This window comes from Haematobia irritans, chromosome 4 (genome assembly GCF_050003625.1).
Source record: "Haematobia irritans isolate KBUSLIRL chromosome 4, ASM5000362v1, whole genome shotgun sequence".
Lineage (NCBI taxonomy): Eukaryota > Metazoa > Arthropoda > Insecta > Diptera > Muscidae > Haematobia > Haematobia irritans.
Window position 1 is genome coordinate 77581453 of NC_134400.1, and position 14480 is coordinate 77595932.

Consider the following 14480-nt stretch of genomic DNA (forward strand, 5'->3'; position numbering starts at 1 on the left):
GTGCTTTTAAGGTTGTGCCTTCAGAACAACTCCCAATTTTTTGCTGGAAAAAGTGTGGAACTACTTTTAGTTGGTTTATTATAAATTAATTGTCTAGTTATTTTGATGTCTGATTTTTTATTAATTTTTATGAAATAAAACATTAATTGAACCTATAAGTTCAGTCTATAAATTCTTAGGAAAATTGTCTAGCTACGCTAATACAAGGACTTCTCCTTATTAATGACAGTGCAAGCATAGATTAGAAGTTAACACGTATGAGGTTACATTAGTTAGGTGGTTTGATGGAGTTTTGCAAATTTTATATTTAATATTATATAATTGACATGTATTGCGCTTCAACTTAAGAAAGAGCTTCTGATATCTCCTTTTTAAAATATGATGCGTTACCAATCAGTTGAGTATTATTAGGAAGATTGTTCCAAAGACGATTTACAACAGCAAAGTGAGTGGGCGAATTTATTGCTTAGTTTGAGGCGTATTTCTTACAAAACTGCAACACAAAGCGCACTGAAAAATATATTCTCGTGAGGCCATAGGAGTATAGTCAAGTGATTCAGGTTAAAATTGGGTGTCCTAATATGAAAGAAAATTTCGTTTTATTAAGGCCAAAAATCTTCAAAATTAATGAAACCGTCTTTAAATTTGTTGACTTTTTGCATCTTGGCCAAAGATTTCATGTCCTTAAATTTCGAATGCAAATTTTGATTAGCATAGGAGTATAGTGGGTGTCCTAACATGAAAGACAATTTTGTTTTACTAAGGTCAAAAATCTTCATTGTCCTGAGTTTAAAGACAAACTCTTTGGAACCGGCATGCTTTTGTGCTTTGAAATATATTGAAAGCCTTATTCTGGCAGCAAGGGTTAGATAAAAACGCAATTTTGACCCTATGCCAATAGAAAATAAAAATGGCTGAAGACCTGTACATGGGTCACGAAAAAAGCTAAATGCATTTTTTTGGGATAAGCGATTTTAAAAAAGAGAAAATGTTAATTTATAAACATAGCAGTGACCCTTTATAATGCTTACAAAGTCTGCCATGCTACACATTATATTAGACATGTTTTCTTTTTGTACAATTAATTGTCATTGACAACCATTGCCGTGAGCTCCGTTGGAAATCCCAAATCAATCTTTTCCGTTGAGTTCCAAATGAATACTAATTTCTTTATTTAATAAAAAACTTATATCTAGAATATTGAAAATCTTAAAACTAATCTAGAACAAGACAACAAGACTGTTATCATTCTTCTAGCTCTCTTATCACCTAACAATTGATCCCAAGTGAACATGCAGCACACATGCACGTCCGTCCACTAGATCTTTAGTTATAACCTTTCGAAAACACCCTCACACATAAGTGTTTCTTAGAATGAGTGGTTCATTTTGATCGTTTCTCTTATCTTCACAAGTGGAAAGAGAAAGTAATAAACTTAAATGTAAACACTATGCTAAATATTATTGATATTTAGTTGCATGGGACGTATTTGTTCCATATGCATTTGTTTTGATTAGAACCCCTCAGAGATCTCATGTTCAAAGCATATTTGTTTTGAACACATTTTGTACTGAATACTCTAGCCGTGACGGAAAACAGAGTACTGGCGTATCCAGGAACTGTTCAAAAATGCGCAACACTGGCAACAGCTGTTTAAAAACAATCGCAGAAAACAAGTGAAATGTATGAAGAGCTCAATTAAGGTAAGTACTATGTTCAGTTTTCAAGCTGAAAACCAGCTTATTTTCATGGTTACTTTTTTAAAACAATTAATTAATTAAGTAGAACTATGAAATGTTTCGCAATCAATACATTGCATCTTTCACTCAAAAAAAAGTGAACTCTCTATTTCACTAAAGCCATATTAACTTTATATTAGTTCATAGAATCATTATGTTTGGAAAAAGTTTATTTTAGTCAAATAATTTTTTGCGTATGTTAGTTAAATGAACTAAAAAACGGGAAAAAGTTATACACAAATAAAGCATAAAGATTTCCTAATTTCGTATTTCTTACAAAATAGTTCATTATTTCTTTAAATTTGTAAATTTTACCAAAAATGTGTCCATCATGAACTTCGTATGTCACTAAAGACATTCTTGCAATTTTGAACTCCAATATTTCTCTTAAAACTACAAAATGTTCTTCAACTACTGAAAAAATTTAGTTATGTCTAATAAATTTTCTTGAATTTGTCGAAAAATATTTACTTATTTTTGCCATATCGGAGTGATGCCAGCGCTTGTAATACCGTTTAGTTAAAATTTTCTAAAAAAGTTCCAAATTTTCTAAAATTAATCGAAAGTTATCATTCCTGGTGGGTTCACTGTTTTTTCAGTGTTTCCATCCATAATTTGACAAGACTTGATAAAAATGTAATTGTCTTCATACATATTTTCGAACATTTAATTCTGTGTTTTGGTGAAAACCCGTAACATAGTACTCACCTTTAGGAATAAATATTTACAACTGTAATTCCAATAATGATCTAGATATCTCACACAAATATTACATCGAGTAGTAAAAAAACAAAAAAAAAAAAACAAGGCTATTGTCTCCTTTTCCATGTCAAGAGTGTAACTCTTCATGATTTGGAGGACATACGATGTCGTATTATCGACTTTGTCAACGTGCACCTACACTCAAAATAAAATGAACTCTCTATTTCACTAAAGCCAATTTAACTTTATTTTAGATCATGGAATTATTATGTTTGGAGAAAGTTTCCTTTACTCTAACAATTTTTTGTGTACGTTAGTTAAATTAACTAAAACCGAGGAAAAAAATATACTCAAATGAAGCATAAAGATAAACTAAATTTGTGTCTTCCACAAAATAGTTCAGAATTTCTTTAAATTTGTAAATTTTACCACAAATGCGTCCATCATGAACTTCGTATGTCACTAAAGACATTCTTGCAATTTTGAACTCCAAGTTTTTCCTTCAAACTACAAATTTTTCTTTAACAAGTGAAAAAACTTAGTTATGTCTAATAAATTTTCTTGAATTCGTGGAAAAATATTTACTTATTTTTATGACATCGTCGCGATGCCAACGTTTGTAATACTGTTTAGTTAAAATTTTCTACAAATATTCAAAATTTTCTAAAATTAACGCAAAGTTTTCTTCCTGGTGGGTTCACTGTTTTTTCAGTGTATGAATGAATGCCACATTTTCCGGATGTTAATAAATTAGCCAATCTATAAATCTTCATGAGCGCCACGAACTGGCTATTGGTATAGGGATTGATTACCTTTCGATACAGACTCCCGTGGCCACGTTTCGCCTCAAACCAAAAACAAAATAAAACACAGGCAATTCTTACACTCTTCTTTACTGATGGCACTCCGACTCCATCGTACAAAAGAGCAATGCGCACATCAAACGGATGCCCACCCCGATTGCTGTGCATCTGATTTGCGTAATCAAGATTAGCACCGCCATGAGTTGGCTTGTCGTTAATTCGATTGCTGATTTCCTTCAATTGTTAATCGTTGCAGTTGCTAACTGATGTTGCTGTCGTCAACGAAGTTGTCTTTAGTTTGATTGCTCCGATCATTGTGTATACGCAAACTGTAGTATGGAGGAGTCCAAGTGGCTACGTCGGAGTCTACGATTGCGTTTGTTGCATTGTCATTTGTGGGTCCACAAGTCAATAAGATCAGGAGTGAGCAAGTAGTTAGCTATTAATGAGACGCTTACCTTCAGATATTAGCCGCTCTCGAATTTCCCACGCAAATATTGTGGGGTTCTCACGCTTGTATTGTTCGATTTTTGATACTACGGCTGGGGTAGCTACTTTTGGCTTTGATCCTCCAATTAAGCCAGGTGGTCTCAGCGTACCTGAAATGTCAAAGGGTTCTGGTTAGTATTAATTTAATGGTGAGTGAAATGAGTGTCATTGAAAAAATCAAGCAAAATATCCTATTGCCGACAGGTGTAACTGCGCAAAATTGGGTAATGATTTGTTCTATATCCAAAAGACAGGGAACGAAAAATTGACCATGTCTTACGCAAAAGATTTTTTCTAGTTAAGTTCATGATTTTATTACAAATCGGTTAATATATTGTCGCGCAATTTTGTTCGTTATTACTATACTGTGCGATAGATATACTAACATTCATTCACAATATTCCTGTTATTCGAAAAAATTAACTTTTTGGGAAATCTGTAATAGGGATTGTTTTGCTAGTTGCCAATATAGTTTTCATCAAAGTAGAGTTATGAACCCTTATATTATGTTGGGGTCATCTCATGACCCACACCGCATTTTTCATCAGCGCATTTCTTACAGTTGGAATATAATTAGCTTTAGTTCATTTACAACAATAATGATATTTCATAAATACATGGCCTATGATTGGTCGACACACAACAAACACGCTAATTCACTCTTCGATTATTTTTTTTTTGCTTCGAAAAAAGTTGAGTCGAAGCTTAAAAAAGTCAAATATTGTTGAAAATAAAACCAAGTTTTAAGAGCAATACGACTTCGTTGAGCCTTCGGTAAGCTTTAAAATTCTGGAAACGAAGTTTTTATTTATTTGATAGTTCAATGATTATTCAAATTATACCTTAGTTTTCTTTCTTAACAAATTTAAGTATTTTGTTGCGCAACACCGCCTGAGGTTACAATGGGTAAAGCTAATGAAGCGGATATATTAAAACAAGTATATAAAGCAGTAAGTTCGGCCGGGCCGAACCTTAAATACCCACCACCATGAATCAAATATTATAGTTTCCTGTGAAAATTTCAGGGGGATTTGTGAGAAGCAGATCAGTTCAACCAGTACACTTCCCGAAGATAAATTCAAAGATTTTACCTATGAAGACTAGATCAGATTCTGGATTTATAAGAACCATATTTGTTTGAGTTTTAGAGGAATCATAAACATCGTGTGCAAATGAAATGAAAATGAAATAACGCCTTGATTTAAAATCTAACATCTGTAGATTACCAGATGTAAAATCTGGAAACTATAATTCAGTTTTAAGCAATTTTCATTATCAGTACACATGGACCGATATTCACCATTTTCGGCACACCTCTTTATGTTCCTAAAATACTTCTAGATTAAAAATTTCATGCAAATTTGATAAAAACTATGGTTTCTAAAAGCCCAAGAAGTAAAATCGGGAGATCGGTCTATTTGGGATATAAACCAAAACATGGACCAATACACGCCATTTTCGGCTCTCATATTTAAGGTCCTAAAATACCTGTAGATTTCTCATTTCAGGCAAATTGGATAAAAACTACGGATTCCAGAAACCTAAAAAATAAAATCATTTCTTGCACACCTATTTGTATTCCTAAAAACCTCCAGATTTTCGATTTCAGACAAAGTGGACAACAATTACGGTTTCTAGAAGCCCAAAAAGTAATATCGGGAGATCGGTCTATCTGATAGCTATATCAAAACATGGACCTATACTCACCATTTTCGGCATACCTTTTTATAGTCCTAAAATACTTCTAGATTTCCAATTTGAAGCAAGTTCGATAAAAGCTACGGTTTCTATAAGCCAAAGAATAAAATCTGAAGATCGGCCTATATGGGGGCTATATAAAAACATGGTCCGATACTCATCATTTTCAGCACACCTCTTTATGGTTTTAAAATACCTCTAGATTTCTAATTTCAGGCAAATTGGATAAAAACTACAGATTTTAGACGGCCAAGAAGTGAAAACGGGAGATCGGCCTATATGGGGGCTATATAAAAACATGGTCCGATACTCATCATTTTCAGCACACCTCTTTATGGTTTTAAAATACCTCTAGATTTCTAATTTCAGGCAAATTGGATAAAAACTACAGATTTTAGACGGCCAAGAAGTGAAAACGGGAGATCGGTCTATATGGGGGCTATACCAAAACATGGACCGATACTCACCATTTTCGGCACACCTCTTTATTGTTCTAAAATACCTCTAGATTTCCAATTTCAAGCAAATTGGATAAAAACTACGGATTCTAGAAGCCCAAGAAATAAAATCGGGAGATCGGTCTATATGGGGGATATACCAAAACCTGGACCGATACTCACCAATTTTAGCACACCTCTTTGTGGTCCTAAAATACCTCTAGATTTCAAATTTCAACCAAATTGGATAATAACTACGGATTCTAGAAGCCCAAGAAATAAAATCGGGAAATCGGTCTATATGGGGGATATACCAAAACCTGGACCGATACTCACCAATTTTAGCACACCTCTTTGTGGTGCTAAAATACCTTTAGATTTCCAATTTCAGGCGAATTGGATAGAAACTATCGATTCTAGAAGCCCTAGAAATATAATCGGGAGATCGGTCTATATGGGGGCTATACAAAAACATGGACCGATACTCACCATTTTTGGCACACCTCTTTGTGGTCATAAACTACCTCTAGATTTCCAATTTCAGGCAAATTGGATAGAAACTAAGGTTTTTATAAGCCCAAGACCCCAAATCGGGAGGTCGGTTTATATGGGGACTATATCAAAACTTGGACCGATATAGCTCATCTTCGAACTTGACCTGCCTGCAGACGAAAGACGAGTTTGTGCGAAATTTCAGCACGACTGCTTTATTATTGAAGACTGTAGCGTGATTACAACAGACAGACAGACAGACAGACAGACAGACGGACATGGCTATATCGTCTTAGAATTTCTCCCTGATCAAGAATATATATACTTTATATAGTCGGAAATCGATATTTCGATGCGTTACAAACGGAATGACAAACTTATTATACCCCCGTCACCATTCTATGGTGGTGGGAATAAAAAGGGGTATGCAATTTAGTACAAGTATGATAATCAGATGTTATAGCGTTGTAAATGCTTGAGCAGTGGTGTGCTTTTGTTTGGTACTTGATACGGTCGATAACAAATATATTTCAACTTTTTCGGCTTCTATAGGCTACTTTTCTGCTGACGTGAAAACTATTTTTGCATCCAGGATTGTATATGGAAATCTAAGTTTATTCATATGAGCGTTGCGGATTTCTATGTGTGTTAGGTTAAGTTAGGTTAGGTTAGGTTAGGTGGCAGCCCGATGTATCAGGCTCACTTAGACTATTCAGCCCATTGTGATACCACATTGGTGAACTTCTCACTTAACACTGAGTGCTGCCCGATTCCATGTTAAGCTCAATGACAAGGGACCTCCTTTTTATAGCCGAGTCCGAACGGCGTTCCACATTGCAGTGAAACCACTTAGAGAAGCTTTGAAACCCTCAGAAATGTCACCAGCATTGCTGAGGTGGGATAATCCACCGCTGAAAAACTTTTTGGTGTTAGGTCGAAGCAGGAATCGAACCCACGGCCTTGTGTATGCGAGGCGGGCATGCTAACCATTGCACCACGGTGGCTCCTCTGATTCAGACCTTCATTTGGATATAATGAAAACCATAACATACACGGTCCTGGGACTTTGCTAGATGTGGCAAAGACTGAGAGTTCAATATAAACACTGCATGCCGTCTTGGTCCATCCACTACATCCAAACGGCCAACCTTCCAATCAGCTGTTGGAAGATCTGGATTGCATTGTTTCAGTCTATTTAAAATATATTCAGGGTCAGGAGTGTTTGCAGGTATCCACGCATGTGCTCTTGGTCTAGCCGGTATGTCTTTCTTCTCGACTAACTGTAGAGCAGTTCCTTCCCAAATTTCACCAATTAGTATCAACGCAGCTTTAAAACATTCTTTAGACCTCTGGTCCTCAAATGCGACTAGCTTAAATCGTCCGTGATACCAACTGTTCTCTTGGTGTCGATGATCTGGGCCGGGAAACTTCTCCAGCACCTGTGAGTAGACTATAAGTAATTTAAGATACATATTGTTAAAGGCAAAAACAGGTTAAAGACCTTTATATGAATTAAACCAAAGTCAAATATTGTTGAAAATTAACATACATGCAGAAGATTATCTAATTCAATAACCTAAAACAAACATATATTTTCAATTTAATAATTTAATAGAAACAAGTATATACGGCCGTAAGTTCGGCCAGGCCGAAGCTTATGTACCCTCCATCATGGATTGCGTAGAAACTTCTTCTAAACACTGCCATCCACAATCGAATTACTTAAGTTGCGGTAACGCTTTCCGATGGCAAGGTATCTTAAAACCTCCTAACACCATCTTCTAAATTGTATGTAAGTCCATACGTGGTATATATTAAATCAAAAAAGATCGATCCAATATGTATATAATTCAGTTTGACAAAGTAGACATAAAATTTTGACAAAATTTTCTACAGAAATAAAATTTTAACAAAATTTTTTATAGAAATAAAATTTTGACAAAATTTTCTATAGAAATAAAATTTGGTAGATTATGAACCGATATGGACCAATTTTTGTGTGATTGGACCAATTTTGGTATGGTTGTTAGCGACCATATACTAACACCACGTTCCTAATTTGAACCGGATCGGATGAATTTTGCTCCTCCAAGAGGCTCCGGAGGTCAAATCTGGAGAACAGCGTTGCCAGAATTGTTTCACCAAAAACCGCTAGATTTGCCAAACAAAAATAGCTAAAAAAAGCTAAAAAATAGCTAGAAAAAAAGCTAAATTTTTTTGTATCAAAAGTCACATTTTTGCACCCTCAAAAAAATCGCCTCTCTAACATATGTTCCAAACATATTTTGCAGGAAGCACATATATTATTGAATACTGCCGAAACATTAATATGTTTGTTTTATGTGAACATATTATATGTTTGGAAGCATTTTGAGCCAAAAATATTATATGCTTGGAAGAATTTTCCCCAAAGAAGATTGTGCTCATTCCCTAACATAATTTTCACTTCCACGAAATTTTTTAGTTCTTGACACCTTTTTCTGTAATACAAATAATGTTGAAGAAATTATTCAATTTTATATTTTTTTTTTTAATTTTACCTTTCGCTTGGACGGAGAATCGAACCGACGACCATACAGTTTGTAAGCCAACACACTACCACTGAGCTACGTAGCTGTTATAGTCACCAGTAGACAATTATCGTTAGAAGTTACATTTATATAGCATAGTTTGCAGCGCCCACGAGCCCATGCAAGCATAACATTATTTAACAGAAACATACATGTGTTGGCAACGTGGAGCAGTGGTTAGCATGTCTGCCGTACATGCAAAGGGTCGTGGGTTCAATCCCTGCTCCGAGCAAACACCAATTTTTTTTTTTTTAATTTACACATTTATATTTATACTATATTAAATTTTTATAATGAAACTTCGAAATGTGGGTTTTTAAAGATTTACAGCCAGAAACAGTGCTTGATATAAAAGAACTGGACTGGGCTTTTGGATAAAATATTATTTTTTATTGCAAAAATAACAATTTTGTAATAAAAAACTGGTTTTGGTATAAAAGTTTGAAAATTTGGAAGGAATTCAAAAACTCTAACAAAGGAAGAACGTGGGGTCGAGTATAAATATACATAAATAATTTTATAATATACACAAATTAAATAATATTTAGACTTAAATTAAATAATATTTAGACTTAAGCATATAAAATTTTTGGCCTTATCATAAAGCAGTTTCCGAAACAACATATAAGCGGTTTCACAGAAATTGCTCTCTTTTGATTCTCTCGCTGTGTTGATTTGATATCTTTCGTCAACCCTCCCGGTTTTTATCTCTATTTCTTTCTCTATACTCTCTCTCTCTCTCTCTCTGTCGCTCTCTGAATAAAATATCACAACATATATATGTTTACTCGAAATTTGTAAATTTATATATGTTTACATTCACACATATAATTTTTATGAAACATGCATGCCCCAAACATAATACATTCTAACATATTAACATATGTGTTCCAAACATTTAGTGTTAGTGTGAGAACATTACATGTTTGCACTTAAATATATTGTATTTAAAAATTGTGCCCGAAACACATTTTGTTTATATCGAAACATATGAAAAACATATTTTTCTAACAGTGTGATTGAAATTTAACAAACTTAAAGGCTTTATTTCACTTACAATGCATATTATTTTCATTTTAATTCCACTTCTGTGAGACTCTAACAATATCTAATAGGCTATACACATTATGCTCGAAATCTACATTTTCGAGATTTGAAATCTACTTTTTATAAGGCAAATGACAGAAATCTAGTAAAAGTGGATTTTGGAAGTGTAATGTGAATGAGGTATAAGGCATATTAGCTCTGTTTGCGTATTCGATACATTTTGATTACTATCACAAATTTTTTACTGGAAGTCCTTCGTTTTGTGGGCGCTACCTTCCCAAAACCTCTATTTTATTTACTTGTTATTTTAAAATATTAAATGATCTAAGCATGCTTTGGATTTGGTAAAAAAATGATTTGTCATTTTTTTAAATAAAATTTTAGTTTGGTTTTGAAATTGTGAGAAATTCGAAATACATTACTTTTATTTAAATTGTAGAAAATACCTACAGTTTACATTTCCCAGTAAAAACATTTTCCTTTTCTTCATGAGCTATCAAAGTGCTTTAAAAACGTGCTAACGCCAACTTAAATTTCCAAATTCAGACTCGACTTCAAGTAGAAATTATTGTATATATACGTTTTTAAAATAAAGTGTTGAAACACATCTTCTATTTTTGAACGCTATTTTGGTTTGTGGTTAAGATGCAAAAACTCCTCACATTTAAAGACTATTTCATTAATTCGTCCTTCTTTCATGAAAACATACCCATTTTTAAGTTGAATCACTTAATTATAAGGACAAAACGACTTTATCGTCTTTTGGACAAGGAAAACAGTTTATATAAAAGAAATTCACAAATGCTATTATAACCAAAATTCGCGTTCGTATTTTAAGGAGACGACAATATTTTTTCAGTGCACAAAGCTATTCACATCTACTATTTTAATTTAGTAATATCGTAATAACTTTAGAATATTATAATAACATAAAAAGGATAAACGAGTCAAATGATAATATTCCCAATAATATACTGACAGTTTATCTAACAAATTTGTATGGTAATAGTAGATTTAAAGTTTACGATAACTTTTATGTATATAATGAAAAAACTTTACAACAAGGTGTATTTGCTACAAAAATGCCCGCATAATGGCTGGACTCATTATTAATGTTTCAACTGAGCTTTGAAATATGTGGAAACCCTTATACTTGCAGCAAAGCTTAGATAAAAACGCCGATTTATCCATATTTCAATAGAAACATGTCGAAAATAAAAAAAGCCAAAAATAGCTAAAAGGTCATGAAAAAAAGCCAGAAAAAAAGCTAAAAGCTAAATGCATTTTTTCCCCGCTAAACGTCTTCAAAAAACGCCAAATCTAGCGGGGAAAAAGCTAAATTGGCAACGCTGCTGGAGAACGTTTTATATGGGTGCCATATATAATTATGGACCGATATGGACCAATTCTGGCACGGTTGTTAAAGATCATATACTAACACCATGTTCCAAATTACAACCGGATTGGATGAAATTTGCTTCTCTTGGAGACTTCGCAAGCCAAATCTGGGGATCTGTTTATATGGGGGCTATATATAATTATGGACCGATGTGGACAAATTTTTGCACGGTTGTTAGAGACCATATACCAATACCATGTACCAAATTTCAGCCGGATCGGATGCAATTTGCTTCTCTTTGAGGCTTTGCAAGCTAAATCTGGAGATGGGTTTATATGGGGTCTATATATAATTATGGACCGATGTGGACCAATTTTTGCATGATTGTTAGAGACCATATACCAACACCATGTACCAAATTTCAGCCGGATCGGATGAAATATGCTTCTCTTAGAGGCTCCACAAGCCAAATCTGGGGATCGGTTTATATGGGGGCTATATATAATTAAGGACCGATATGGACCAATTTTTGCATGGTTGTTAGAGACCATATACCAACACCATGTACCAAATTTCAGGCGGATCGGATGAAATTTGCTTCTCTTTTAGGCTCCGCAAGCCAAATCTGGGGATCGGTTTATGTGGGGGCTATATATAATTATGGACCGATGTGGACCAATTTTTGCATGGTTGTTAGAGACCATATACAAACACCATATACCAAATTTCAGCCGGATCGGATGAAATATGCTTCCGTTAGAGGCTCCACAAGCCAAATCTGAGGGTGATTTTATATGGGGGCTATACGTAAAAGTGGACCGATATGGCCCATTTTCAATACCATCCGACCTACATTGATAACAACTACTTGTGCCAAGTTTCAAGTCGATAGCATGTTTCGTTCGGAAGTTAGCGTGATTTCAACAGACGGACGGACGGACGGACATGCTTAGATCGACTCAGAATTTCACCACGACCCAGAATATATATACTTTATGGGGTCTTAGAGCAATATTTCGATGTGTTACAAACGGAATGACAAAGTTAATATACCCCCATCCTATGATGGAGGGTATCATGTACCAAATTTCATCCGATCCGGCTGAAATTTGGTACATGATGTTGGTATATGGTCTCTAACAACCATGCAAAAATTGGTCCATATCGGTCCTTAATTATATATAGCCCCCATATAAACCGATCCCCAGATTTGGCTTGCGGAGCCTCACAGAGAAGAAAATTTCATCCGATCCGGCTGAAATTTGGTACATGATGTTGGTATATGGTCTCTAACAACCATGCAAAAATTGGTCCATATCGGTCCTTAATTATATATAGCCCCCATATAAACCGATCCCCAGATTTGGCTTGTGGAGCCTCTAAGAGAAGCATATTTCATCCGATCCGGTTGAAATTTGGTACATGGTGTTGGTATATGGTCTCTAACAATCATGCAAAAATTGGTCCACATCGGTTCATAATTATATATAGCCCCCATATAAACCGATCCCCAGATTTGGCTTGTGGAGCCTCTAACAGCAGCATATTTCATCCGATCCGGCTGAAATTTGGTACATGATGTTGGTATATGGTCTCTAACAACCATGCAAAAATTGGTCTACGTCGGTTCATAATTATATATAGCCCCCATATAAACCGATCCCCAGATTTGGCTTGCGAAGTCTCCAAGAGAAGCAAATTTCATCCAAGCAGGTTGTAATTTGCAACATGGTGTTAGTATATGATCTTTAACAACCGTGCCAGAATTGGTCCATATCGGTCCATAATTATATATAGCCCCCATATAAAACGTTCTCCAGATTTGACCTCCGGAGCCTCTTGGAGGAGCAAAATTCATCCAATCCGGTTCAAATTAGGAACGTGGGGTTAGTATATGGTCGCTAACAACAATACCAAAATTGGTCCAATCACAAAAAATTGGTCCATATCGGTTCATAATCATGGTTGCCACTAGAGCCAAAAAAAATCTACCAAAATTTTATTTCTATAGAAAATTTTGTCAAAATTTTATTTCTATAGAAAATTCTGTCAAAATTTATTTCTAGAGAAAATTTTGTTAAAATTTTATTCGGTTCATAATAAAATTTTCATCATTTTCAAAATTTTATTTCTATAGAAAATTTTGTCAAAATTTTATTTCTATAGAAAATTTTGTTCAAATTTTATTCGGTTCATAATCATGGTTGCCACTCGAGCCACAAATAATCTACCAAGATTTTATTTCTATAGAAAATTTTGTTAAAATTTTATTTCTGTAGAAATTTTTGTCAAAATTTTCTTTCTATAGAATATTTTGTCAAAATTTTTATTTCTATAGAAAATTTTGTGAAAATTTTATTTCTATAGAAATTTTTGTTAAAATTTTATTTCTGAAGAAAATTTTGTCAAAATTGTATGTCTACTTTGTCAAACTGAATTATATACGTATTGGATCGATCTTTTTTGATTTAATATATACCACGTATGGACTTACATACAATTTAGAAGATGGTGTTAGGAGGTTTTAAGATATCTTGCCATCGGCAAGCGTTACCGCAACTTAAGTAATTCGATTGTGGATGGCAGTGTTTAGAAGAAGATTCTACGCAATCCATGATGGAGGGTACATAAGCTTCGGCCTGGCCGAACTTACGGCCGTATATACTTGTTATGATTCCACTTTCTTCAAAAACGCTTTAGTTACCTTACTAGTAGTAATGAGAGCAGTATCATCTGCATAATAAACAACTTGCATGTACGATGGAGGAGATAAATAAGATGTGTATATTGAGTAAAGCAAAGGAGAGAGAACGGAACCTTGTGGCAATCCAGCAGAAAGAACTTTCTCGTCCGAGTTGATGTTGTTGGCAGAGACGATAAAAGATCTCTCGTCAAGAAAATTAGAGATAGTTCTGCTAAGATAATTTGACACGTTTCCTCGAGTTAGTATGTAAATAAGACCCTTATGCCATACAGTGTCAAAAGCAAACTTGAATCGATGCTAGTTCTAAGATAAATGTCTATCATCCTCTCCAGAGACTCTCTTGCTGATTGGTCGGAAATCCTTCGCACTCGAGTGAGAGGCTTTTCCCGCTTTAGGGGAATACATGCTAAGTTTATACATCCTTTATATATTACCAGGGGATAACTCATTAAGTCACTGC

General features: G+C 34.4%; 1 protein-coding gene across 2 annotated transcripts in view; it reads right to left on the reverse strand.

The window, feature by feature from the left end:
• Positions 1-14480, reverse strand: part of LOC142234549 (segmentation protein paired-like) — a 373789-nt gene that overhangs the window by 93910 nt on the left and 265399 nt on the right. For both annotated transcript variants that reach the window (XM_075305709.1, XM_075305710.1), the window contains exon 3: positions 3703-3843. In XM_075305709.1, coding sequence (XP_075161824.1) covers positions 3703-3843 — 141 coding nt within the window. The remainder of the gene's footprint in view (positions 1-3702; positions 3844-14480) is intronic.